Source organism: Fundulus heteroclitus, chromosome 16 (genome assembly GCF_011125445.2).
Source record: "Fundulus heteroclitus isolate FHET01 chromosome 16, MU-UCD_Fhet_4.1, whole genome shotgun sequence".
NCBI classification, from domain to species: Eukaryota; Metazoa; Chordata; class Actinopteri; order Cyprinodontiformes; family Fundulidae; genus Fundulus; species Fundulus heteroclitus.
In genome coordinates this window covers 7754292-7781707 of record NC_046376.1, presented here as the reverse complement: position 1 = coordinate 7781707, position 27416 = coordinate 7754292, and the positions used below count along the sequence as shown (strand labels likewise).

Below are 27416 nucleotides of genomic sequence, written 5' to 3'. Positions count from 1 at the left end.
TTTTTCAAGCTGTATGCAAACGAAATTTCATTCTGTATGCACTTTGTGCATACAAAATGGCAAATAAAGCTGTCTATGTCAAAAAATGTATCCCTCTTTAACATTTTGAATTGAATTACCTGAGTAAAAAAAAAAACTTTTTGCCTGCACTGCAAAAATAGAACTAAAAATAAGTACAATTTTCTTGAAATGAATATATTTGCCCTTGATTTGAGCAAGTAAATAAGACTATTTGCCAATGGAATAAAATTTTTGCACTTAAAATTAGGGCTGGGTATCATCTAAGATTAGCCGATTCGATACAATTTTCGATACATAGCTCGCGATACAATACGATTCTCAATATAGCTCACCTTGATTTGATTTGACTCCAATATCGATATTTATTACTTTCAAATGCTCAAAGTCATTCAATCAACAAAACCAGCCAAATATTATATTTATGTTCAATTTATTGAACACTGATATATTAACAGGAAAACAAAGTGCATTTGGTTCAATGCATTTAATGTATCACAGAAACCAAAAACGTCTGATTTTAGGGATGAAGGTTAGGCTGCAATAGCGCCCCCTAGGTGTTGGGAGGTATATCGATATTGAAAGCCAGAATATCGGTTTTAAATCATTTTTAAAAAAATCGATATTAATCTTTGTATCGATTTTTATGCACAGCTCTACTTAAAATAGGAACAATTCATCTCCATCATCTTATTTCAAGTGCAGTATATCTAATTATCTTATTTTAGAGGTAAAAATGCTTATTCCATTGGCAAAGAATCTTATTTACCTGCTCAAATCAAGGGCAAATACATTAATTTCAAGAAAATTTTACTTATTTTTAGTTCTCTTTTTGTAGTGTGTTACTCGAAAGTTAAAGGGCAGATACTCACGCTCCATAAGCAGGGATTGGTGGAGGTGGTGGAGCTGTGCGGAATGTGTTGTACACAGCCCGTCCCCTTCCCCGCAAGTGGGCACCCCTGTAGGCCACCGTAGCGCCTGTGGCAGGGTAGGGAAACCCTGTTACTGCGGAGGAAGCAGGAGAGAAAATGACTTTCAGAGAACATCCTCGGCTTGGCATTGCTTACCTTATGACAGAATACATTAGAGAGAGACGTGTGGCTCTGCTTTCCCTATGACAGAATGCATTATGTGGAAGACAAGGAAACAATAGATTTAATCTTTTCTAGGTGCGCCTCATCGAGCACTCTCCCCTTTTTCCCCAGCTCGCTGCTTTGTGTCGCACTCAGCAAGGATCCACATTTGCTGTACGCATTCCTCCCTGATGCCTGGCGAGGGGCAGCCTTGAAGTCCGGGCGGCTAATGGATGCAATACCACTAGTTTCGCACCACGGCGTTTGCGCAGTTTGGTCTCAAATTGAAGAGGAGCGCATGTGGGGTAACGGCTGATTCCAGGAGCCGGGGGGGAGGGAGGAAGACGACCTGATTAGATTTTGGGAAGTGACCAACGATCAGCTGATCTCTGAACCTGATGGGTTGCAGGGACAGGGGGACGAAGAGGGGGAACCTGGGGTGAAAAGCAAACGTTGTTGTGACAAAATGGTCACAGAGAGATTAGAGGACAGCTAATGGGAACTTCGGGTCTCCGTTTAACCTTCAATCAGTCCGGTGGCTGTCTGATTAGAGCCTGCAGAGGTGCATACAAACACACTGATCTCCAGACATGATTAAGTTGGTCTCCTCCACTCTTCCTGCAATTGTAATTCCCTCACATCCCCCTTCTCCCTCCTCCTGCACCCGAGTCCATCAAAAAACAGTCAGCACCATTATTCTTCATCCTCACCAAACGCCCCTTTTTGTCACCCTCGCCCTCACCTTATTCTTCTTTACTCATTTCCATGACGCGTTTTGAGCGAATTTCATCACTGAACGCCTCCAATCGGGGAGCGCGCCGTAACCCGGAGTCGTCCGATCTCGTTGGGGGTGAGCGGCGCGGGGTTAATAGCATGAATCCAATCTAAAACAAAACCGGTTTGTGGCGAGGAGCCGCTGTAGCCGCGCGCGCGTGCTCGGTGTGTGTGTGTGGCGTTAACCCCCGCAGCTGGTTGCAACCATTGAGCGCCGTAATGAACAATGGCCGCCGCAGCACCGCCGCTTGGATAAAGCTGACAGAGAGACAGATTACGGGCGCTTTTAAAAACACAGAGAGCCAGGTTTAATGCCTTCTACCATTAACATCATGCTCCATTAGTGGATCCAGACACATATTCAAACTTTGCATCTCATTTGGCCGGGCGACGCCCAGCGTAACCCCCCCGCCTCCGCTGCCCCCACCCACTAACACGCAGGCCACGTTGTTTACTGCCGCTGTGCCAACGAGTGCCCCCCCAAAAGTGATTTATAGTGCTGACCTTGACATTTAAATTAGTCTTTTTTTTTTTTTTGGAGCCATGGACGTCAGAAAATGCAGTAGCTAAAGGGCACATCCAGCCCTCGTTCTGAGGTGTTTGTTGCCCGCACCTCCAAAAGAAAAATAAATTATGCTTCTTCCTTTCTTTTCTAAAAAAAAAAAAAAATTTGTATGCAATCTGCATGCGGTGATGTATGTGAACGTAAACTCATAATGAGTTGGCGATAGGCTACACTGCTTCAATAATAACCCATAAATCAAAGACACTGTCACACCTTGGTAAGCGCGTGAAAAGCAACAACAGCCGCGGCACAGACCTGGTCGAGCCACCAAAGTCAAACACCTTTTTTTTTTTCCGGGAGGGGCGCCGGAGAAAATATGAGTTATGTGCCGGAGGGCGGCGGGGTCACGCTGCACCTCATATGTCATACGTGTCAACCTGAGGGGAGCTCAATACCTGCAGAGCCAGTTGGACCTGGGGTAATCCAGCTCTGTGCCAATGATGGGGTCATAACCGGCTCCCATAAAGAAAGATCTGATTTTCCACAAGGTTGATCTCTCTAATACTTCCTGCTCCAAAAAAAAACAAAAAAAAAACACACGAGCATTTAATCCACGCACTGGGGACCCAAAACAGCTTAATCTAATCAAGAGTCTGGAGCTTAATTATCCCCCTAAAGTACACTCCAACAATGAGAGGATCTGTCTACATATATTAAGATGGCAATTAGCCTTTTCTTTTTTGTCATTTACACAGCTGGTAGATTTCCACAAGTCCTCAAGAAAAAAAAACTCCACCTTGGTAAGTGAAAATATGAATTGGTGAGTGAAAAGCCACTCATCTCCTGTCTCTGCTGGAATTAGCTGCAGAGGAGAGCCTCTGAGTGGTAGCCTGAGGGGGGTGGCCATATGACGGCAGTTCTAAGTGACAGCTGTCTGTGGCGCTGAAAGCTTCCAACACCAGTAATGAAGAAAAGTTTGCCAATTATATTACAATGAGCTAAACAGTGCAATGCGTGCTGCATGCAGATCTGCCTCAGAGGACTTCTTAGTTGTCCTAATCTTTCTTTTTTCCCCCGTTTTAATGCCTTTCTGACACCTGCGTCTGATATATGTTGATGAATCATAAAATCAGAACTAATATAAAAACCCTGTGTAGCTTATGTAATTAATAATTTCCGTTAACAAAGAGCACGGATCAGCGGTTCACGCTCCCCGCTCGCGTTGCCGCCACACCCATGTGTTCATCCGTGGCCATTTGAGTCCATTCTGCATAAATTATGGAGTTTAAAATCACATTAGAGCACATTAAAACAGGGGGAAAGGTAAGCACAGTTATTGTTTGCCTACCAGCTACTGCACACCATAATTTGTGCCAGCGCTAACTTTTATTGCCAGCTCTCTTCGTTTTAATTGGGAACCCTCAGTTGGAGGAGGATATGGAGCCAGGGGCCGGTGCCGCAGACCCCGCCAGGTGCTCCCCGCTCCCCTCCTCCAATCAGGAGGAGGAGCCAATCTACCCTGGAAGAGGTTAAGAGCGGGGAGCCGGCGTAAGGCTCTCATCCGTCATTCTCCTGAATGGGTTTTGAGGACAATAAACCTGTAGCGCCAGGACGAATGGAGACGAAGTGTGCTGTCACCGAGCCAGGATTTATGGCTCCCAATTTCACTGATCTCCTGCACAGAAATGAGGACTGATAAACAGTGATTAATCGCCTTTATATCCCATTTTAGTCCCTCTGAAAGTATATTAACTATAACTGTGACGATTTGGGGAAAATTCTGCGACATTAAAAAAAAAAAATGAATAAAATCCCAGGAAAAATGGAGAAACGGCAACGTTGCGAGTCCTGGCTAGGGTTTTTTTTTATTTTATTATTATTATTTTTACATAAAAAGAAGAAGTTTTCCACACATCAGGGAGGTTTGGTTTCAGAAATGTATCTCTTATTTATGTTTCCCATCTTCCCAGCTGGCAAGCATATGTTGTCGTTTAGGCTTGGCAAACTCCAGCGCCATGTCAAGACGACTTGAAAAATTAGCAGCCAATAAATCACGCAGCCCCTCCTGCTTCCCCTGCCTGGAGTGGTGGACCACACTCCCTCTGATTTATGAGATGATTTGGGAAGAGTGTGTGTGTGTGTGTGTGTCTGTGTGAGGAAAACAGAGAGGAAGCGTGCATGGAAGAGGAGACATGCATTAGTGTCTGTGTTCTACATAGGTTATCTATTTCTGTACGCTGCTCTGCGTCGGTCCGAGCGTAAGAAAACGGGGCAGGCGGCGGAGCGGCGAGCACACGTGTTCGGGGCGGCAACATGAACGCTGGGCTTGTGTAACGTTAGGATCTCTAGTTTGGAGGAAATTCCTCCTGATGGTGTCAAAATGGATGTTTGAGGCCGTAAAAGGAGCCAGCATGTTTGTGTGCATAAATAATTATCAGAGGAAGATGTTGAAATGAAAGGCGTGCTGAGGGGGGGTGAGGAGGAGGAGGTGAGCGGGAGGCAAGGGGAGGAGGCTTGGATGAGGGTGAGGGGTTGGGGCTGAAATAAAAATGATAGATGACTGCTTTCTGTCATGGACAGTTATTTAGAGGTTCGCCGTAAAGCTGTCCGGGGAATGAACAGATTTTAGTCTAATGAGCAGAAAGGAAAGCCGTTAAAGTGGCGCGATGTGCTCAGCACTTCTTCCAAATGAAATAGTACCATTTCCCCCTCATTAAAATGCAAAGGGTTCATATAACATACAGCAATAAAGCTGGCATGTCGAAGGCAGAGAGAGAGAGATAGGGAAAACCCCACTGAGCTCATCTCGTTCCTCCATTACCGAGACCAGAAGGAATAGCGGCCTTCGACGGGGTGGGTGCCAACAATATCTCTCACTCAATCTCCCTTATTCGGTTAGCTCTGTAAAAGTCAATCTGGTGCACTTGGCAAATCCATCCACAGCAGCAGCCTCCACAATCTGATAACAGTTGCAGAGGCGCTTGCTCTTGAAATCATTTTTTTTTTTTTTTTTTTTAGCCTTACAGTTGCACACTGTGCAAACAATGGCTCAGGCTCCCTCAGCCACTCAGAGCAGCTTGGATCATCCACCGCTTATCGGAGCCGCCCCTCAGATTCACTTTGATTCACGGCGAATTTCATGTTCAGTCGGTTCAGGATGAACCCGATTGTAGAAATTCTGGGGGGGTAGGGGGGTCAGATTGGGATTGGCTGAGGCTGATAGCGGTGGAAAGGTGCTGGGAGAAATGAGAAAAGCGGTTCTTACCGGCGTACAGTTCAGGCCCGTAGACGGCTCCTACTACCGGGTTCAGCTTCCAGCCTGAAAACACAGAAAAATAAAAACGTCTGAGAACAACGGGAGCTGGATTTGTTGACCGGGGGCGGGGGGGGGGGGGGGGGGGGTCAGCTGAGCACTCACCGTTTGTGTAAGGGTTGGCCACCTTTTTGTTTGTCATCACTCGTGCGGTTGCGTTGTTCACCTGTTCAGAGCAGGAGAACACGCGTCCTGTGATTGCAGGCGTTAACAACGCGAGCCGAAAACATTCAGGCCGGGGGCCAACAAGCAAGCAGCGAAACCGACAGGAACTAAAAAAAATAAAAAAATACATTCCCAAAAATAAAACGTAACAAACAAACAGATTTCTTCTGTTTATAAGTCTTTTGAACGGATCCTGGTTCAGATCAAACCAATTCTAATAAGAAAATCTATCAATTAATATCAATTAACTGGCATCATGATACCTCTGGCCCTCTCTGCTTCGCCGAATAGTTTTTATTTAGGCGCATTGGAGGGTTTCCAGGTATAAAAGCTGATTTAAGTCGAGCTTTTTCGTAAAGCCATCCAAAACCTGGTTTCTTTTCTTTTGACAGATGGATATTCTTCTTCCAGCAGAGAGCAGGACTCCTGGTTTCAGTGATTTAAATGACGTGTGCTGGTCCTGAAGCAGAAAGGCAGCCTCACAATACCAGGTTTGACCACAAGAATGGTTTTCTTCTTTTTTTCTTTTCTTAATTATGTGCCAAATATGAAAGGAAGGTTTTCCAGTGTTTCATATTTCCTGCATGTGTGGATAATGGTTCTCAATGCGGTTCTAAGCAGTTCCAGAGCCCTAGAAAGTGTTTTTTTACGCACCAATAGACTTTTTTTCTCATTTGTTGTTGAATTTTACAGCTTGGGCCTTGATATTTAGCTTTATTACACATTTTAGTCTACTTAATGCTGTCAGTCAGGCTCTGATTTTGCAGTAATAAGGTGTTGGTTTGGACAACTGCTTACTTTTAATGAATAAAATCATCTTTTTGAAAACTACATTTTGTATTTACTGTAATTTGGTCCTCAGGTACCCTTTTCCTGCATGTTTTAGGCATCTCTGTTGCAGCAAACCTGATTCACATCATTGCAGGACCTGTGAGGGGCGGCAGAAGCTTCTTAATCACTCATTCATTTAATTAAGGCGTCTGTCACGAAGGAGACAACTGAAACACGCAGGACAGGGGCATCTGAGGACCAGGGTTGGAAACCACTGTTCTAGTCTAATATTAAAATTAGTTTTGCGATCTGAAACATTCAAGAAGGACGAAAAAAACAACAGAAGAAATCTTTAAGGGAAAACACTTTTTCACAGGACTGCAAATGGTTCTTTCCATCAGAACTATTTCTGCTGTTTTAAAAAAAAAGAAAAGAAAAAGAGATGAGCGCATGCATCATTACCCTACATGTTTAAGCAAAAAAAAGGACCATCTTCCAGTCTCAGCAACCGGTTGAACAACCAAACATACGCCAAAAAAGAAAAGGAAAAAAACACTCGACCGGTCGGAGGTTTCTCCCATCGACCCGATGGGAGTGACTGAGGGGCTTTTTGTCAACAAAACCAGATTTTAAAGCAGGCAACATTAACTGGAGGGGATGCAGAGTTGATGGGAGCCCAGAGGCTGATGGCATGCATTCATTCTGCTTTGTCAGGTGATGATGGACAACGGGCTCGTCCAGGTGGACACGTATGGATCCCACATCCTACTGAGAACGAATCACACGCACCATTATGCATGCATGCAACCAGATCCACACACACACACACACGCACACGTGCTAGCCTCATGCTTATGCTCGGATTAGCAGGTAAACTGAGAACACAGCAGGCAGGAAGAAGAGAAAAATGTTTGAAAATAGGTGAAAAAAAAAAATGGAAGCACCTCGATTTTGCGTCCCTCTACGATTGTACCGTTTAGTTTCTCCCGTGCGCGATCGGCGTCTGTGCTCGTTTCAAAAGTTACAAACCCAAAGCCCTGAGAGCGCCACGTTAGCCGTCAGGTAGAGAAGAAAGGGAGACACACAAAGGGGAGAAAAAGGGGAGAAAGAGGTGAGAAGACAGGAGGTGGTGAGCGGCGGCGGCGGCGGAGTGGAGTTGTAAGCAGCCAGATTAATTAGAGGCAGTTAGTGAGGCGTCAGGAAACAGCAAACAGAGAGATCCCAGGAAGAGAGGAGAACAGTGACATGACCTCACACAGCAACACCAACAAACCGGCCCGCTTTACCCAATTAAACGGCACAGCTGCGGTGGCACGGCTGAATGTCAGGAAGCACCGAATGCAAAAAAAAAAAAAAAAAACGCTGCTGGCTGCCATAATAGTGCTTTAATTATCTGCGCAGCTCCAAACGGCATGGCTGCTCCTCCAGCCTGCCCTGCGTTTGAGGCTACAGGAGCAGAAGCCGGCAGGAATAAAAAAAAACACAAAAATAAAAAAAAACATTAACTTGATCTCTGACTGGTTCTAAGCGGTGGAACATCTGAACAGAGACTAGAAATCAAGACTAACGAACAGAGAGACGATATTGACTTTAGACCCCGGACTAAAATACACCCAACCTCTCATTTCCATCCCATCCCCCCCCCACCCTCTCTCCCTGCCTCGCTCCCCTGGGGGGGTTTGTCACGTCGCTGAGTTATGTGGACTGGGATACTGGACCTGAGCTCTGTAGTGCAGCCATTAAGATATTCTGGCCAAACAAGTCCCATTCCTTTAGTTTCTATATATATACTTTCTGGAGGTATGTGCAGGGGAGCGGGGAGCACGGCCGCTGCTGCCTGATAATTGCTTGAGGATGTAATACATGTGAGAGATGGCGAGCGGTGTGATCCTGCATGCATGCACAGGATCCCCGGGCTGCTATTTCCAGCATAAATAACACGGGACCTGTCCATGGGGGGGGGGGGGGAAACGTAGATAAAGAAATAAATTCAAAGAAGGAATTGAGGGCAAAATTAATCCTTTGGACACTCACCCGACTCTTTTTTTTTTTTTTTTTTTTATCATGCACAAATAATTAGCTTACAAGAGGAGAGAGTGGAGGCACCATTTTTCAACGGAGACAAACATATTGAATGCAAATTGCCAAAGCTTCATAGGAAATAGATTATTTATTAATGGCCTGATAGGTTCATTATATAGCACAGAGAGTGCGCGAGGGAAAGAGAGGCATCATGGGTAATGGCTTTGTGGGGCACAAACAATAAATGCTTGTTACGGCGGAGGAGGCAGGTTTATCCGGTGCTCAATCTTGTCTGGCAGAAGGGGCTGAGAGCAGCGGCGGCCTGGGCCGGTTTCCTGGACTCCCCGCGTGCCCGTATACCCGCCTAAAAGCACTCCCAGGTATGAATGGGAATCAATAGTATTCATGCCTCAACACCCAGCCAGGGAGCCTGTCGCCTTTATGAATGGAGAGCCGTGGAGCTTAGTACACTCTATTAAATGAACAGCTGGATGAGTAGCACTCGGCTGTTCACGCCGCCGCAGGCTTCACCTGTCCTGCTACGTGGTTAGGAGACTGATACTGCAGCAACGCCTCGATGCCGGGGCCATTTTTCCTCCCGGCTGCGAGCTACTCCCGCTTTCCCCCGGGGCCTCAAATTGTCTTTTCTGATTGATGTGATCCGCGTTGAGCAACGTTCAGGGGTTAAATCCAGTCACGGTTACAAAGGATGCTTATTATAGATGAGTTTTAAAGCGGCGAGTGGCGTTAATGTTAACCCGGCGATGGACACGAATTAATCCGCCACCGAAGATGTTCCCCCAACACCACCGCCTTCCTGGCGTCAGCTCTGTTTGCTTAAAACTACAGCAGCTCCATGTGCGGGAAAATGCTGAGCTGCTTCTTATTTAAATAAATCTGCATATTTGTGACCTTTTTATAAAGACTAACAACCTGAGCAGGAACCGGCGAGCTTCGCGCTCCAGCGCCGCATAAGAAGGGGAAGTCAGAAAGTGCTGAGAAAGGTAGTAGCGCATTGTTAGTTTTGGTCTTATTATTGGATTTTTTTTTATTTATAACAAGAAGAAATGCAAAATAAGGCCAACTTCATCCTTCATCTGGCTCCTTTAAATTAATTTATTCAACAAATAGACACATCACGTCCTGTTTGTGAGGAAAAAACCCTCAATACTTTTGAAACTTTTACGCGCGTAACGACATCTCACAGAGTTAAACGCCATATTTGTTGTCAACTTGAAGTCTGGAGAAAGAAAAGTTGGCTGCACTGCAAAAACGACACTAAAAATAAGTAGACTTTTCTTAAACTGAGTGCATTTGGCCTTGATTTGAGCAGGCAAATAAGATGATTTGCCAATGGAATAAGATTTTTTGCACTTAATATAGAAACAACTCATCTCCGTCATCTTATTTCAAGTGCAGTTTATCTAATTATCTTATTTTAGGGATCAAAATACTCGTTCCATTGGCAGATGATCTTATTTGCGTGCTCAAATCAAGGACAAATGCACCAAGTTCAAGAAAATGTGACTTTTTTTAATTTCCGTTTTTGCAGTGTGATGTTAAAAGTCCCGAATGTGAAGGAGAACGCTTTGTAGCTCCACACCCCATTTATCCACAAACGTCTGAATAAACTAAAATATCATCAAAAGGTAATTTATTTCACTACTTGATTTACACAGAGTGACATAAATCACTAATGTTTGTTACTGATTGTAACTCTCAGCCAATGAAAGTCAGAATCCAGTTTATCAGAAAGTCCAAATATTACAATAGACTAATGAATAAAAAGATTTTTGATAATAAAACGTGTCCCTACAGCATATTCTCTCGGTACCGGGTCTGGGCTCCTTTTGCATGAATTCCTGTATCGGTGCTGCGCGGCATGGAGGAGCCTCTGGTTCTGCTCAGGTGTTCAGGAAGCCCAGAAGAAATGCAACCGTGTTTTCCTTCCACTAAACTTTCCCCTGACGCACTTGGATAGATGGATCTCCTTTAACAAAGACCTTTTTTACACCATATTCTGTATTAAATTAAACATTTTACTGACTTTACAAATGTGAATTTCACTTTTTTAACTCAATTACTGAAATAAATTAATTATTCAATTATTCAAAGATATTTTAATTTATTCCAACACACCATGAGTGTTGCAGACTCTTAATTTGAAGTATAAAGGAAGGACGCCCCTCCTCTGACAGTGCAGTTGTTGACCTGTTAATAAAGGCCTGGTTGGACTCATCCAAGCCATTTTAAATATTACTCACTGGATTAAAGAAAATGTCGATATAAGGAATAAAAACAAACTAACGGCTGTGAGAATACTGCGAGCAGCTAAGTTCACACCTGCTTCATAGCTTGTTGCCGGCGCTAACGTAGAACTACTTCACAGCTTTTAATGAGTCGGATCCGACGCCTGAAGCAGCGTCTCCATAACAGCAACTGTTTTCTGGGGCTGCTTCTGCTCCTCTGGGGGCCCAGGATGAAAACTAGCCAGGAAAACTCCCTGGTAGGCAGGGAGTAGTTGTGTGGAGGGGTTGGCCGAGCGATTAGAGAAAGGCTCGCGTCCTGAAACGGTCCCTGGTTTGAATCCCACAGACTGCCACTCGGGGTCTCTGAGCAAGACCCTCGTGGCGGCCCTGCTGAGTCCCTGCACTGCAAAAAGGTAACTAAAAATAGGTACAATTTTCTTGATATGAATGTATTTCTCCTTGATTTGAGCAGGTAAATAAGATTATTTGCCAATGGAATGAGTATTTTTACCCCTAAAATAAGATAATTAGATGTACTGAACTTGAAATAAGACGATGGAGATGAGTTGTTCCTATTTTAAGTGTAAAAAAATCTTATTCCATTGGCAAACAATCTTATTTCCCTTCATTGGCTTCCTGTTAAGTCAAGAATAGAATTTTAAATTCTTCTTCTTACGTATAAAGCCCTTAATAATCAAGCTCCATCATATATCAGAGCTCTGATTACCCCGTATGTTCCTAACAGAGCACTTCGCTCTCAGACTGCAGGTCTGCTGGTGGTTCCTAGAGTCTCTAAAAGTAGAATGGGAGGCAGATCCTTTAGCTATCAGGCTCCTCTCCTGTGGAACCAACTCCCAGTTTTGTTCCTTGAGGCAGACACCCCGTCTACTTTTAAGACTAATCTTAAAACTTTCCTTTTTGACAAAGCTTCTAGTTAGAGTGGCTCGTGTTACCCTGAGCTACCTCTATAGTTATGCTGCTATAGGCTTAGGCTGCTGGAGGACATCAGGGTCTATTTCTCTCACTCTACTGATTTCTACTGTTCTCCAGTTTTGCATTGTATTACATTGAAATGACTGTCGTCATTTCTGCTTTAACTTTCTGTTCTCTCTCTTTTTCTTCATAGTAGGTACACCTGGTCTGGCGTTCTGTTAACTGTGAAATCATCCAGAGAAGACGGCTCACCCGCTACTTCCATCTAATGTAGAACAGATTACTAGATCAATGTGTGCTTCTGTGCTTTTTTGTTTCTCTTGTTGTGTCTCTGCTCTGTCTTCTGTAACCCCAGTCGGTCGAGGCAGATGACCGTTCATACTGAGCCCGGTTCTGCCGGAGGTTTTCCTTCCCGCTAATGGGGAGTTTTTCTTCCCACTGTCGCTTCATGCATGCTCAGTATGAGGGATTGCAGCAAAGCCATGTACAATGCAGACGACTCTCACTGTGGCTCTACGGTTCCCCAGGAGTGAATGCTGCCCGGAAGTAAAGGAAAGTTTCAGGTCTTGTAGTCAAAGCGTGAACCGGATAATTCTGATATTTCTGCACTGAACGAAGATTTTCTGATTCATGAAACAGTTTTTTTCTTTTTGCAAACAACAAAAGGGGGAAATTTCTCAGCTTGTTTGGCCTTTGAGAGAATATACATGTCACGATATCTGGAGCGGCCTAACATGAAGCTGGATTTCTGCAATGATTACAGCTTCTTTAAAACACAGTTTGGCCTGTTTGATACTCTAGTGCGGGGAATAAAAATGGATATTTCTAGCTTTCTATCTGGTCTTGTTCTCCTCAACAAGTATGACGGGAGCCGGATGTGTTGCTAAAGCCCTACGTTTCACCAGAAACGTGATCAATCTGAATAACGTGAACCCGTCTGAGTCGATGCCCGGGGTTTGGAGCAGGTTCAGGTCCCTGAAGGTGCGGGGTTCAATCCCATCTGCCGGAGGACCCGCGGCCTGCTGGTGGATTAGGCGAAACGTGAAACAGCTCAATAATAAATTGACTGACAGGACTAATGATTCACAACTTGTGCGAGAGCTGCAACAAAACAACGAAAAACAATAGGGAGGGGAGGGAGATGGAGGACGAGAGGCCCGGGTGAATCCGGCTCTCCAGGACCGGGCTTAGAGACGGCGGCTACTCTCCGCCAATGTACACACCGCACTAATGCCATCATTAGGAAACAGAAGAAGTACATGGTAATGAAGCAGCTGGCGTTCTAGTTCACTTACCTTGGATCCTCGCTCATTAAAGATAATCTCCACATCTAAAATCTTTCCAAATTGCTGCGGAGAGAGAAAAGAAAAGACAGAAGAGCAGAGATGGCGTTAGAAAGCTTCACTGGCTGTGAATTCATGAGGAGGACGGCTGGAAAGAGAGAGAGAGAGAGAGAAACCATTAAGGCAACATGGAAATGTTACTTTTGTGGGGAAATGGTGGTCAATTTGCATTTGTTAGCTCAGCAAACAGTTGTTGAAGGTTGTTGGCGTGGTTTAAAAGAGAACGCATCGCCGCCCGCCGCTTTAATGCGTCTGGACTTGTAGCGACGAAAGCGAGACGTTTGTCAGAACTCGTGATCTTTGATCGTTTCGCAGCATCTCACTGCAAAAAGGGAACTAAAAGTAAGCAAAATATTCTTAAAATATGTATATTTTTTCCTTAATTTGAGCAGCTAAATAAGAGCTTTTTGCCAATGGAATGAGAATTTCTACCCCTAAAATGAGATAATTAGACATCCTGCACTTGAAATGAGAACAATTCATCTCCATCATCTGATTTCAAGTGCAAAAATCTTATTCCATTGGCAAATAGTTTGACAGGGTTCCCGCGGATCCTTAAAAAGTCTTAAAAGGCATTGAATTCTGTAATATAAAACTAAGGCCTTAATTGGCATTAAAATGTCTTAAATCAATCTTTCTTAGGTCTTAAAATTGTTACCAGGTCATAAATAGATTTTACTTTTGTAATCCTTACCAAACAGTGAAATAATTGACACAATTATAATTTTTTTAATTTACCAAATGGCTCAATGTAACCATTGTTGGTTCCGTCCCGATAGTGGAACCAATGAAAACTGTTGCGGCTGGACCATAGCTGCGAAAAAAAGTTGGCACTGGTTATGTTGTGGTTTTTAAAACTGATTTTATAGTTTATTTTAGTAGGGAACAAAACAACGTTTGTGAATTCCGTTCAGTAGTTGTTAAAAATATATCTGTAATTTGTGTGTTTTTTTTAGCTTTCTTCCTATATGGAATGTTTTTCAAAATTTTAAACAGGTCTACTGGGCCACAAAGTAATGGTTTATGTGAAAATAAACATTTGGGTAAAGTTGTCGCAACTAGGTTTATCTCTTTTATCGTGAAGTTGGTCTTAACTTTTTATTTCAAGTGGCATTAAAAAGTCTTAAAATGTCTTGAATTTAACTTGCCTTATGCTGTAGGAACCCTGTTTGATTTACCAGCTCAAATCAATGACAAATACACTAATTTCAAGAGGATTTTACCTACTTTTAGTTCCCTTTTTGCAGTGCTCTCATCCGCGTTTGTTTCACACTGCAAAAACGGATCTAAAAATAAGTAAAATGTTCTTAAAAGTTGTGCATTTGCCCTTGATTTGAGCAGGTAAATAAGATTATCTGCCAATGGAATGAGTATTTTGACCCCTTAAAATAAGATAATTAGACATCCTGCACTTGAAATAAGATGATTGAGATGAATTGTTCCTATTTTAAGTGCAAAATTCTTAGTCTATTGGCAAATCATCTTATTTACCTGCTCAAATCAAGGACAAATGCACAAATTTTAAGAACATTTTACTTATTAATAGTTCCGTTTTTGCAGTGCAGTCCAGCAGCTTCACGTCGCCACCGCCTTTGGGGAAACTTCCCTCCAACCCAACAGAACCTAAAGGCCCCCCCCCCGGGGCGGTTGCCCGCGCTCCAGCCCCCTTTTTTTTTCTATTTACCAGGCCTGCCTCTGGATCATTAGAAAACAGAGGAATGAAAGTAAACTGTAAGTTCCTCCTAATGAGTGGAGCGAGCGCGACTTTTAATTGCTGTCTGCAATGGCCGTATTATTTCATTAAAAGTAATTACCCTGTCAAGCGGTCCGCGTCGCCTTCATTTCAGCACAACAGGGAAGAAATGGGCCTTCCATGTGGTCGACGCTCAATGGGAATGGATGGATCGTTTGACTGAGCCGCTAATAGGGGTTAGGAGGAGTTGGCTATTATCTGGCTGCAGCCAGTGGAGTGGGCTTTAGAAGCTGAGGGTTAGCACAAAAACTTAGCTTTTCTTGCTCCTTTTAGGGGGTAATGCAGCCATCTCAGCACACTGAGTAAGAAACAAATGGCTGAGTTATTTACCAACCCCCCTCCTCCTCCTCCACGCTCCCGTCTTGTACGTTCCTCCATAGATCCTATCCACACATCTGTCTCATATGGCGCTCGGCTCCACTGATTCGAGCAGGGAGTGCAGGCTCGATCGCATGCGCAGGCATTTATATCCCAGCGTGTCGCCCCCTTTCTCGCCCGAGAAGACAATGCTTCCCCCACGCTACGTGCAGATGCTAATTGTTTTAACCGAGTGTAATGGGCTTGTGGCGTCGATTAATTAGTTTCAGAGGAAGTCGTCTTTGTGGATTTCCACATGGCGCTGGGGACTGTTGGCTGCTCACCACTGATCTCATGCACTCCCATCCCCACCCACACCCACACACCCACACACACACACAGATAAACAGCTGCATCAGCAGCACCGATAAACAATAGCTTCAATAGGAGGAGTCTCCAGAGGGAGAGACTGATGTCATCTACAGCACAAGACTGCAGCTCCATCCATCCATCTTGGAGTTCAGTGACCACATAGGTGGCTTCCTGTGTTTTGGCCCATTTATCACTTAACATCTAAACGCTGATACATAACCGTGTTTTCCCTAACGTTTCTGCACAGCCTCCACTGGAAAAACTAAAAGTAAGTCAAATATTCTTGAAAATGAGTGGATTTGTCTTTTGTTTTGAGCAGGTAAATAAGATGATCTGCCAATGCAATCACTGCAAAAACGGAACTTAAAATAAGTAAAATGTTCTTAAAATTTGTGTATTTGTCCTTGATTTGAGTATGTAAATAAGATGATTTGCCAATGGATCAAGATTTTTGCACTTAAAATAGGAACAACTCATCTCCATCATCTTATTTCAAGTGCAGGATGTCTAATTATCTTATTTTAGGGGTCTAAATACTCAATCCATTGGCAAATAATCTTATTTACCTGCTAAAATCAAGGACAAATACACTAACTTTAAGAACATTTTACTTATTTTTAGATCAGTTTTTGCAGTGATAACAGTAATGCAGTATTTTCTACCCTTAAAATGAGATAATTAGATAAACTGTGCTCGAAATAAGACGACGGAGATGAGCTGCTCCTATTTTTAAGTGCAGAAATCTCATTCCGTTGGCAGATAATCTTATTCACCTGTTTATATCAAGGACAGATAACACTCATTTTAAGAAAACGTTGCTTTCTGCTCCTTGTCGCAGTGAGGAAATGGATCACAGAGCTCAGGCGCAGCGCTTAGAAACCAAAAAGCCGCCTTGAAAGGAAGCATAAACGCACCGATACGAGCTAAGAGTTGTAAACATTGATATTTTCTGCCTCAGATGTGAACCTGCAGCATTTTGCCTGAATAAAAAGGAAGGCGGGCTCCCTTTTTTTTCGGTGGCCTTCAGCTTCCGAAGTGTGGATCAAGGCCCTCGTGCCTCCACCTTTGATTAGCCTGAATATCTCCCAGCTGCCCGTAATTAGGCCGCAGCGGCCTGCGTGTTCAGAGCATGTTGAAGCGCAGCAGCCAGCATGACAGCGGGACGGGGGGGCGGTGGGGGCCTGATTGCTCTGGGGAACGCTGTGAGAGTCCTCGTCTCCGCCGAGCGAAGCGCCGCTGAAGAACCCGGTCTCTCACAAATGAGGGCACCCTCGAGCGGCGCAGCGTGGGCTCCTCGAAGAGCTCACTCCGCGCTTGGAGTGTTTTCATTTCCCGCGCACTTTACCCAGCTCTCAGAGATCACAGCTTCTAATTACTGATTAACGTCCGCTGCGGATGCCCTAATGAGACCTTCATTCAGCGCCTCGTTAAAAAAGCTCACAGGTCTCCCCGCACCCTCAACCCGGCGGCGGGGGCCACGGCGGCGGGGCCCTCCCGTCTCCTTTCCCCGCTGAATCTGTCGCCGCAGGTTTCTCCTGAGCCCGGCGCGGCACCTCCTCCGTCTTCCCGCCTGCGTGTCTGCGGGCTTCACTCATGCGTAGCAGTAATGGCGTATTGAGCCGGTGGCGCTCCAGAAGCCATTAGAGCTGGAGGAATGAGGCTTTTTTTGCACACACTGATCACACAAAGGCCCCCATTGTGGAGGCCATGTCAGAGGGTGGAGCGGACCAGCTATCTCTTTGCCAAGCTCCGACCAGGACAATCAATCCCACAATCCTCCACCTTGCCAGCGACTGAGGAGCGAGAGGTAACGGGAAGGAGCGGGGCGACGCGTGAGCGAGGAGGGTGATTGAGGGAGACTGGGTGGGCTGCAATCAATTTTCCATCATATATCTGCATGCGGCGGCCAGGCGCACAAAGCCTCCGAGCTAATTACGGGGTGATTTGGATTCCACACGACCCGCACCGGAGCTGGGAACAATAAAGCCAAATATCAGAGAGAGAGAAAGCAGCCATGTTGTGTGCAATTTATAAAGCCACAGCCCGGGCTCTCTGGTAATTAATATCATCGGCTCAATGTTGTCTTCATAACGGGCGAAAATTAACGCCTCCGGCTTCTAATGGGCCAATTAGCGCGTAACATTTTGAAGTACGTTTTTTGTGGCTATCGTCTCCGTTTCGGATCCGTTATTGCTACTGAATCTGAATCACTTTGTATTTGTATCGCCGACTGGCCAGGAAACGTGGCGACGCGTGAGAAGCAGCCGACCGTCGGGTGAGAAATGTCCGCCAGCGTGGCGCGAGAAGTCAGAGACGAGGCGCTAGGCTCCTCCCCGGCGTCCGGCCCGCAGAGTTCAGCTGCTGATTGTGACTGATTGAGCTGTTTATCACCTGCGAAATCTTCCGAGCCTTTTTCTTTTTTCTCCCCAGACAACACAGCAATCAGCGCATTAACTAGACGACAGCTGCGGCGACGGTGGCGCTCGCACTGCAAAAAGGGAACTAAAAGTAAGTGAAATTTTCTTGAAATCAGTGTATTTTTCCTTGATTTGAGCAGGTAAATAAGACTATTTGTCAATGGAATAAGAATTTTGCACTTAAAATAGGAACAATTCATCTCAATCATCTTATTCCAAGTGCAAGATATCTAATTATCTTATTTTAGGGGTAACAATACTCATTCCATTGGCAAATAGTCTTATTTAGCTCATCAAATCAAAGAAAAATATACTAATTTCAAGAAAGTTTTCCTTACTTTTAGTTCCCTTTTTGCAGTGCGATAAATAAGCAGCTCCGGTCACCCTTTTTTTCTCCCCAGACAACACAGCAATCAGCGCATTAACTATCGCACAGCGGAGACGCGGCTGCACTGCAAAAACGGAACTAAAAATAAGTGAAAATTTCTTGAAATGAATGTATTTGTCCTTGATTTGAGCAGGTAAATAATCTTATCTGCCAATGGAATGAGTAATTTTACTCCTAGAATAAGATAGTTAAATATAATCCACTTGAAATAAGATGGAGATGAGTTGTTCCTGTTTTAAGTGCATGAATCTTATTCCACTGGCAAATAATCCTATTTACTTGCTCAAATCAAGGGCAAATACACGCATTTCAAGAAATTTTCACTTATTTTTAGTTATGTCTTTGCAGTGTGACCTGAGACGCCGCGTCAGGAGGCGGTTTGCACACCGCAAAAACTGATCTAAAAATAAGTAAAATGTTCTTAAAATTTTGTGCATTTGTCCTTGATTTGAGCAGGTAAATAGGATTATCTGCCAATGGAATAAGAATTATGCACTTAAAACAGGAACAACTCATCTCCATCATCTTATTTCAAGTGCATTATATTTAACTATCTCATTCTAGGGGTAAAATTACTCATTCCATTGGCAGATAAGATTATTTATCTGCTCAAATCAAGGGCAAATACACTAATTTCAAGAAAATGTCACTTATTTTCAGTTCCGTTTTTGCAGTGCAGCCGCGTCTCCGCTGACGACAGAGCAAACGAGTCCATCTTTGAGACGTACAGGAACGTACAAACAGTGACCGGAGCTGCTTATTTATCGCACTGCAAAAAGGGAACTAAAAGTAAGGAAAACTTTCTTGAAATTAGTATATTTTTCTTTGATTTGAGGAGCTAAATAAGACTATTTGCCAATAGAATGAGCATTTTTACCCGTAAAATAAGATAATTAGACATCCTGCACTTGAAATAAGATGATTGAGATGAATTGTTCCTATTTTAAGTGCAAAATTCTTATTCCATTGGCAAATCATCTTATTTACCTGCTCAAATCAAGGACAAATGCACAAATTTTAAGAACATTTTACTTATTAATAGTTCCATTTTTGCAGTGCATCGTTCTGCTAAAATCTGTAAACAGCCGTTTAAGGCCACAGGTGTCACTGGTGGGAGTGTTTTGCCTCCGGCGGACCCACCGGAGTCGACTCACCCCGAACATTTGCCTCAAGTCTGGGTCCCGGAAGCGGAAGGGAATGTTGGAGACGTGTAACCTCTTCGGCTGCTGCTTCTCTGAAGAGTCTGAGTGCTGGAGCTGGAGCTGCTGAGAGCCCTCCGTTTGCGTCACGTCATCTGTCTGCCGGGGGGGGGAAGCAAACACAGAAAAGACACAAGCTGCTCATTAGCTGCTGCTGCTGCTACGGCGCACTGTACCTCCTGGTCCTGCAGCACGAGGCAGACAGAGAGGGGGCGGGCGGCCTGGCTCACTAACTTAACTCCACATCTGCCATTTTTCAATCTACTCAGAAAGCCCGGGCGATAAACAGCCGATGACTTATAGTGTCAAACCTGAGGTTGTGCATTACAAATCCACTTATTAATCTCTTGCACTTAGCTCCTGAGCAACAGGGAAGATTGAAGGGCCTGACAAAAAGGCGTGGATATAGATCCCACAGAGCCCTGACATGTCTAGACTAAAGACACATTATTGGTGACGTTTGCACACAGCCATCAGAGTGCGGGGCCCAGAGCCCTCAGCGTTGTTGTTTCCATCATTATGCGAATGCGACGCTGACATTTCTATATAAATGATGTGTCTGATGTCAGTGACAAATTCCACTTGTTTCTCAGTGTGACACCGGTGATGGATTTCAGCAAGCCTGCTGCTGGCTTGTCTCTTTAGATGGACCTTGTTTTATTTTCTGTGGACAAAAAGCCCATTGGTCAAACGCGGCGTTTATCCTCGCCATTCACGCGCGCGCGCCTCTGACGGACGTTTGTGTTTTTTTTTCTGGCTTTTCTGTGGCCAAAGTTCTCCGTGTGCGAGCAGCTAAACCTGAAAGATGGGATTATTTTCCTCTCTTTCTTTCAGAGAATTAAATTACAAACGCAAATATCAATACACGAGCAGTAAGTATGGAGCCAAAAGGCAATTAGCTTAGCTTGGCATTAAAACTGAAAGCCTGGCTCTTTTCTACGGGAGGTAAAACTGCTCACTAATTAAAGCAAAGCAGTGGAAAATACAAATGTGGATTTTTTTTTGGGGGGGGGGGTGTTTTACTTCATTCTGAGCCAACTATGGATTTGCTTTCTGTATTTACATCTCATGCTACGTATAAATCAACTCTGGACTTTTCTGACTGAAGTTAGCTTAAAGAAAATCATCTGATCAGTTTTTTTGTTGTTTTAAATGAAACAGATTTTTAAACATTTCCCTCTCTTATTGCGTGTCAAAGTGTTGCTCAAGTTTTACGTTTCAAAATGGTTACCAATGATCCAACATAGCAAAGTTATTTTATATTTATTTTTGTTTATATAAAACTGTGTAGAAATTATAGATTCACCAATCAGGCTTATTTCAGATTTCCTCTCTGAGGAGAAGAACCTCTCAGGTTTTTGCACTAAACGGTATAAAAATATCAGTAAAGTCATCAGATCTGGAACTTATGGACCTGGATCTTGTTAAGTTTCTGGTTTTTTCTCGGACTTTTGATCTGGGCTGCTTGGGATCAGGGTTTTTTATGCATTTTTGTTATAGAATAAAACAAATAAATAAAATGTTAAAAAAATATGACAACAAAAACGTTGTTTTCCTGATTAGAAAGTAGCATAACATGGTGCTCAATGACATGTTGCAATGATAACGGTGTTTCTTAATGTAATTTGGACATATTTACTTTTATTACTTAAACCTCTTTATTATAATGTAGAAGCTTTGATATTATACTGTTATGCTATACCTCTGTTTTTATTTATTTTTTGACAGTATGTCAAACACATACTTTCAGAGAGCTGTGTAGGTATGTTTGTTAGCCATTCTTTCCTACTGATGCTGGAAATGCTCACATGAACAGTGAAGGTGAATAAAGTTGCCAGAATAGCCAAGTCGATGTGCAGATATCTAAGAAAAATAAACCGTATTTTAAATATTCTTAGCTGAACTCCAGAAGAGTTGCGGCTGAAGCAAAAACCCAGTCAGAGTTGGCGAGTTTCTGGAAATAAAACCAATCCTCTGGAGGGGTTTTAAAAAGCGCTGCAAAGTAATTATGGCCCTGACCACAAGAGGTCAGTCATCGGGGAGGGAAAGTTTGTTTTGGGTGTCTGAACTTGCAACAGTAGCTGCGGTTTCTCCTGATGGGGACAGTTTCGGTTTCACAATAGCAAACGAAACAAATAAAACCAACAGAAACGAAGCCTTGCACTGCAAAAACAGAACTAAAAATAAGTCAAATTGTCTTGAAATGAATGTAATTGCCCTTGATTTGAGCAGGTAAATGAGATTATTTGCCAATGAAATGAGTATTTTTTACCCCTAAAATAAGATAATTAGATATACTGCACTGGAAATAAGATGATGGAGATGAATTTTTCCTATTTTAAGTGCAAAAATCTTATTCCATTGGCAAATAATCTAATTTCACTGCAAAAAGGGAACTAAATGTAAGTAAAATTTTCTTGAAATTGTGGTATTTTTCCTTGATTTGAGCAGCTAAATAAGACTATTCGGCAATGGGATGCGTATATTTACCCCTAAAATAAGATAATTAGATATCCTGCACTTGATAAAGATGATGGAGATTATTTTTTCTTATTTTAAGTGCAAAACTCTTATTCCATTGGCAAATAGTCTTATTTACCTGCACAAATCAAGGAAAAATACCACAATTTCCAGAAAACTTTACTTACTTTTGGTTCCCTTTTTGCAGTGTTGATGCTAGGGGGTGGTGAGGAAAGAGAGAGAGTGGAAGTGGCACATACTGAGCACAAAAGCTGCCTGAACGTGATATGTAAACTGCAAGGTCTCCTGGGAAGCGCGGCACACACGCCTCCGCCCTCCTACACGCGCGGCGACGCAGCAGTGGAAAGAGAGGAGGCCGTTGCCCCGAGTCCAAACGGTTCAAATGAGTCGAAGAGGCTGATAACCGGCAGCCGCTGCGAGCCTCTCTCTTAGTGATACATCTCCCACCATTTAGGAAATGGGGCTAGGGATTTATTCATTATAATTCATCATCGCAGTATTATCATTATCATCATGATCGTGGTGATGATCGCCTTTATTATTCTCATTATCATAATCACAATCTCCACTGTAATGGCCGTCATTTATTTGGTTTTTATGGCCCATTCGGAGACGGCGACATACATTGTTAGCGGTGACAGTTGTTTGATTCAAGGTCCCACTCCGTCTTCCCACTGCAGCCGGCCAGGTGGCTTCACCTGAGCCCGACGGCGTCCGGACACCGGAGAAAATCCCCCCTCCGATTTGCAGAATACGGACAGAGAGAGACGAGCGGAGGGGCTCTAACTTTGCCGCGTCCTCGCGCGCTAGAGGTTAATAGCCTGAGTAGCCATGTTGGGCCCAGGGGTGACACGTTGCAGACAGATGCTGGGACCGTGGAGGGTGACAAGGTACCAGAGCCCCTCGGGTCAATCTGTTTCATCGGTCACACGCGACACCGTTGACCTTTAGCGTATGTTGCCAGACTCCCGAGCACCGCCGTCCTCGCAGCTCTCGTCTGTCGGGGCTTTTTATCACAGGCCCCCGCGTGTTTTGCAGACATCCAGATTAACTTTCGCCCGGCGCTCAGACAGGCCAGCAGCCCGCTGACATCAGGGCCAAGCACACCTCTCTGAGAACACAAATGCTGAATCGCTGACTCCGAGCACCCCAGACTGCAAACTACTAACTCAATAACTTCGAGTGTCACCGAGATCCGGGGAATGCTGCCTGAGCGCCGCTGCTCCCGAGGCTCCTGCCTGCCTGCTTGCCTGGTTGTGAAACGGCGGTGTAGCAGTGGAAAATAATTACCTGCGTATTACCATAGGAGGCCACCTTCAGTGGCACTTTACTGTCCCGACAGCTGCTGTCACGGGGAGGAGGAGGCGGGATGCAAAACACACCATCACCGCCAAAGCCAGCAAAGCTAAGAGTGAGAGAGCTGTCAACTCCTGCAGCTCTCTGGCTTCCTGTTCAGTCATTTCTCTAAAAGACTCCCTTGCTGTTATTTGCAAATCGCCTGCAAAGTGCTCTGCTCAGCACTTTCCCCCTCCTCGCAGAGTGGCATTACAAGAGCATAATTGAAACTATCTGATTGGAATGCTGCCAAGCAGGTAGATTACATCCGATTAAATAGGAGCCGGGGTGGGGGGTGGGGGGGGCTTTAGAGTCTTCGCTCACAAGAATTATAATGCCCAAAGCCTTAATTCATTACTTTCCTCTTCCGGTGCGCCGCGGTTTGTTTTCTTTTTTCCTGAAGAAGCTGCAGATATTAGCCCTCCATCACCTGAAGGCGTAGCCCTGCCCTGTGAATTAGGAGACAGGAAGTCCCCTCCGCTCTCTGCTCAGACAAGATGGACCGCAGCTTTACGTGATGCATTAAAAAAAAAAATTGTTTTCACACTGAAATTTCTGGATTCTGTTGGGCGGCTTCTAACTTTGATCCTGCATGAATCCGACTGCAGTCTCATCATCTGCAGGCACCACAGGTACAGAACAGCTTTCTGGTAGCTGGGCCCATGCGGGTCGGCTCTGATTCAAAACCTTAGTTTATTTAAACCAGGGGTGTCAAACATACGGCCCGCGGGCCGGATCCGGCCCGCCGAACAATTTAGTCCGGCCCTGTGGCTAAATGCATTATCATTATAAAAAAAATATATATATTTTTTTTTTTTTCCAGTGTCCTGTCTGGCAATGTGGCAATAAGATGCCACAAAGAGCTCATCAGATTTGACTTTCACAAGAGGAGATAAAAGGAATAGAATGATAAAACAATTATTGAAAAAAACATGTACTTCGTTTAATTGAAAATATGCAGTTCCTATATTGTCCACGAGGGGCGCTGTGTTTTAATTAGCAGATTAAGCTTCAGGTGTGGAAAAATTGAAATCATTTCTTAATTTTTATCTGTTTCATGTATTTTGTCATGCAGGACAGTGTTTTTAAGTTCCAAAAAAGGTGAATAAATGTTTTTCAACATTGTACAATCACTGTGATCAGTTCTTATGCATAACGCACAAGTAAATGTTTAACTGAGTAAAAGTATTGTTGAAATTGCACATACTTTTCTTAAAAACGCTGAGGTTATTCATAATATATTATGTAAAAGTGAAATTAACTTAATATAAAAATCAACAAGTCCACATTTATTAGTTCTATTTAATCTTGCAATGAGTTAACTCGTGTGGCCCTCTTGAGATCAGATTAAGCTGAATGCGGCCCCTAAACCAAAATGAGTTTGACACCCCTGATTTAAACTATAGATCGCGTGACTTTGGTTCCCACAAACGGCAGCTACAGGGATCCGTTTCACATTCAGACCCAGTTTCGGCATCACAGGTCCGATTCAACCTGAATTGATCCGCATGTATCTGGATTTGGAAGATTGTTGAAAGGAAATGTCAGACTCTTCAAGCCGGTGTAAGGATTCAGCTACCTTGTTGTTGAACAAGGCAGCTCTGCAGACAACAGGGGAGGGGGATGAATTTGCCTTTTCCCGAGGCTGAGAAATGCCAGAGTTTCTGATAAGCAACATTTTTATTTATTATTTCACATTCGGAGGCTGCCTCGGTGTGCAGACCGGCAGAACGAATGGCGCACCCGAGAGCTTCACAGCCTCCATGGAGCGGACCGGGGCTCTGTAAATTCTTGGTGTCGAATATAGTTTTAGGGCCTCGAGTCACTGTTGCTGCCTGAGGCTCAGAAATCACTCAGGGTCCGACCCGGTGCCGCGTTCACGTCGCCCCCCCCCCCCACCGGACCCCGAGCAGGAGCCGTAAAAAGTCCTGCAGCTAAAACACAAAACATCCCACGATGCAACCGGGAGCCAATCGATCTCCTACAGCCGTAATGACCGACACCAGACGCATATTAGCAGGTCGGCCTTTAATAATATCTCGCTTATGAAAAACTCCGCTACGTAACAATAGTTGTGCAGCTCAATAAACAAAAAAGATGTTGGCTGAAAGTTTTTATTTCCCCAATAACTCAACCAGAGTGATTCTTTTTCACAGAGTTTACGCCTGTTAGCTGAGATACACGTGGCTTCTGGTTAATTAAACAGAATATTACATCAGGGTGATTAAAAAGACGGATTTTAACTAGTGTTGCGCCGATACCTAAGTGTGCAGTATTGGCCGATACCATCTGTTTGAAATTAATGTGTGTATATATATATGAAGAACTGCATACTACTTAGGGTAGTAGAACTTTTTATTGCCTACCTGGAATGGGTGACAATAGTTGAATAAACTTTTGGCTCTCAAAGGCCAAAATAGTGCAACATTCGTGAAATTATAACATGTATAATAGTAGTGCAACAGTAAGACAGTAAAATTACATTAAAAATTGAATAAGCTCTTTTAAACCCTGAGTTTTGGCTCTCAAATGCCAAAATAGTGCAACTTTCATGAACTTATGTAACACGTATAATACTAGTCGGGAGAGAGAAGGCTGCGTTCAAGTGACATACAAACATCAAAATGGTATCGGTGCCTATTTGTTGGTACTCGCCGATACCGATACCACCATTTTAGTGCTGAAATGTACCGGTATCGGTGCAACACTAATTTTAACCCAGAAATGTTCTGATCGCGACAACCGAGACTGTCATTGCCTCCCTCCGCCAGCAGGGGACGCTAGAAGCCGGTTGGTCACAGAGTGCTGTGTTCAAGCATGTGCAGGGAAAGTTATGTGGAAGGAAAAAATGTGGGAAGAAAAAGAGCCGCAGGCCACATGGATAAAGAAACCGGACCGGACTGCTGCTTTTCAGATCAGAGTACAGTTTGCATCTCATTTGGAAGTGAAGGTCCCAGAGTCCGGAGGAAGAGTTGAGAGACCCAGAATCCACGCTGGTTCAAGTCCAGTGAGAGGTTTCCACGTTAAGCGGTGATTCAGGACGCAGTTTCATCTGCTGGTTCTGGTCCACAGTCAACGCAGCCACTTCATTCTGCTGAAAAGATGCCGATTTTATCTCCCGGCAGGACTCGGTACCGACCAACAGCGCTGAAGGAACCAACACCCGTCCGTACAGGGACATGGTTTTCAGGTGGCCCACATTTCTGTATTAGAAATATTTTCATTGGTCTGATGTAATATTCAAACGTTCAGAGGCGCTGAGGTCTGGGTTTTTTTTTTTTCATTAGCAGCTCTGAGCCACATTCATCAGAATGAACACAAACACTTGAAATATATCACTCTGTGTAATGATGCCATATATGAGTTTCACTTTCTGAATTGAATTACTGAACTATATTGGACTTTTTAATAACACTCTAATTTGCCGGGATGCATTTGTGTCTGAAAATCCTGCTGCGGTTCGACTTGTAGGAGCCATTTTCTTTTCCTTTCCTGTGTTTATTGCCACTAGGGGGCGTATTTAATTTTGAGTGTCTGAGTGTCTGATGGGTGATTGGGGTTATTTAAGGTCAACCATGATTGTGTTCAGGTGTTGTTAATGGGAAGAGGCAACAGTTTTCTACTGTGCTTGGTTTGGATTGAAGTGGAATGTTTGTAGCCTCGTGAGACCATCCTGATCTCGCGAGCTTTCAAGGTTTCACTCGCAGATCAGTCTGGCTACTCTCCGTTAAAGAAAATTTGGAGCCGTTCACCAAACGAACGTCCAATCAGCGTTGGCTTTGAGGCGGGTTGAGGTGTGACGCAACGAGAAGCTCGACAGTTCAGTCTAAAGAACATGGCGGCTTCATCCGATGAAACTAGCGTTAGCGTGGCTATCGAGCAAGTTTTATCAGAATTACAGAGTATTTCTCTGCTGAGCTAACGAGCCTTTACCTGCAGCAGCAAGAGTAGCTTGGCTTGTGGTTGTGTTTTCATCGTCGCTCTGTTACGAGTGACGACGAATCTGAT

At 44.0% G+C, this 27416-nt stretch overlaps 1 protein-coding gene and 1 long non-coding RNA gene across 11 annotated transcripts in view; one reads left to right on the top strand and one right to left on the bottom strand.

Annotated features, from left to right (window-relative positions):
- Positions 1-27416, bottom strand: part of rbfox1 (RNA binding fox-1 homolog 1) — a 301331-nt gene that overhangs the window by 27183 nt on the left and 246732 nt on the right. For 9 of the 10 annotated variants that reach the window (XM_036147728.1, XM_036147725.1, XM_036147727.1 and 6 more), the window contains 6 exons: positions 19548-19691; positions 13119-13172; positions 7564-7656; positions 5789-5849; positions 5636-5689; positions 891-1023 (listed from right to left, as the gene is read on the bottom strand). In XM_036147728.1, coding sequence (XP_036003621.1) covers positions 891-1023; positions 5636-5689; positions 5789-5849; positions 7564-7656; positions 13119-13172; positions 19548-19691 — 539 coding nt within the window. The remainder of the gene's footprint in view (positions 1-890; positions 1024-5635; positions 5690-5788; positions 5850-7563; positions 7657-13118; positions 13173-19547; positions 19692-27416) is intronic. The other variant, XM_036147729.1, reaches the window with a different exon arrangement.
- LOC118566267 overlaps positions 5858-27416 on the top strand; it is a 42801-nt gene continuing 21242 nt past the window's right edge. Inside the window, exon 1 of the long non-coding RNA XR_004932908.1 lies at positions 5858-6339. This is a non-coding gene — a long non-coding RNA (uncharacterized LOC118566267). The remainder of the gene's footprint in view (positions 6340-27416) is intronic.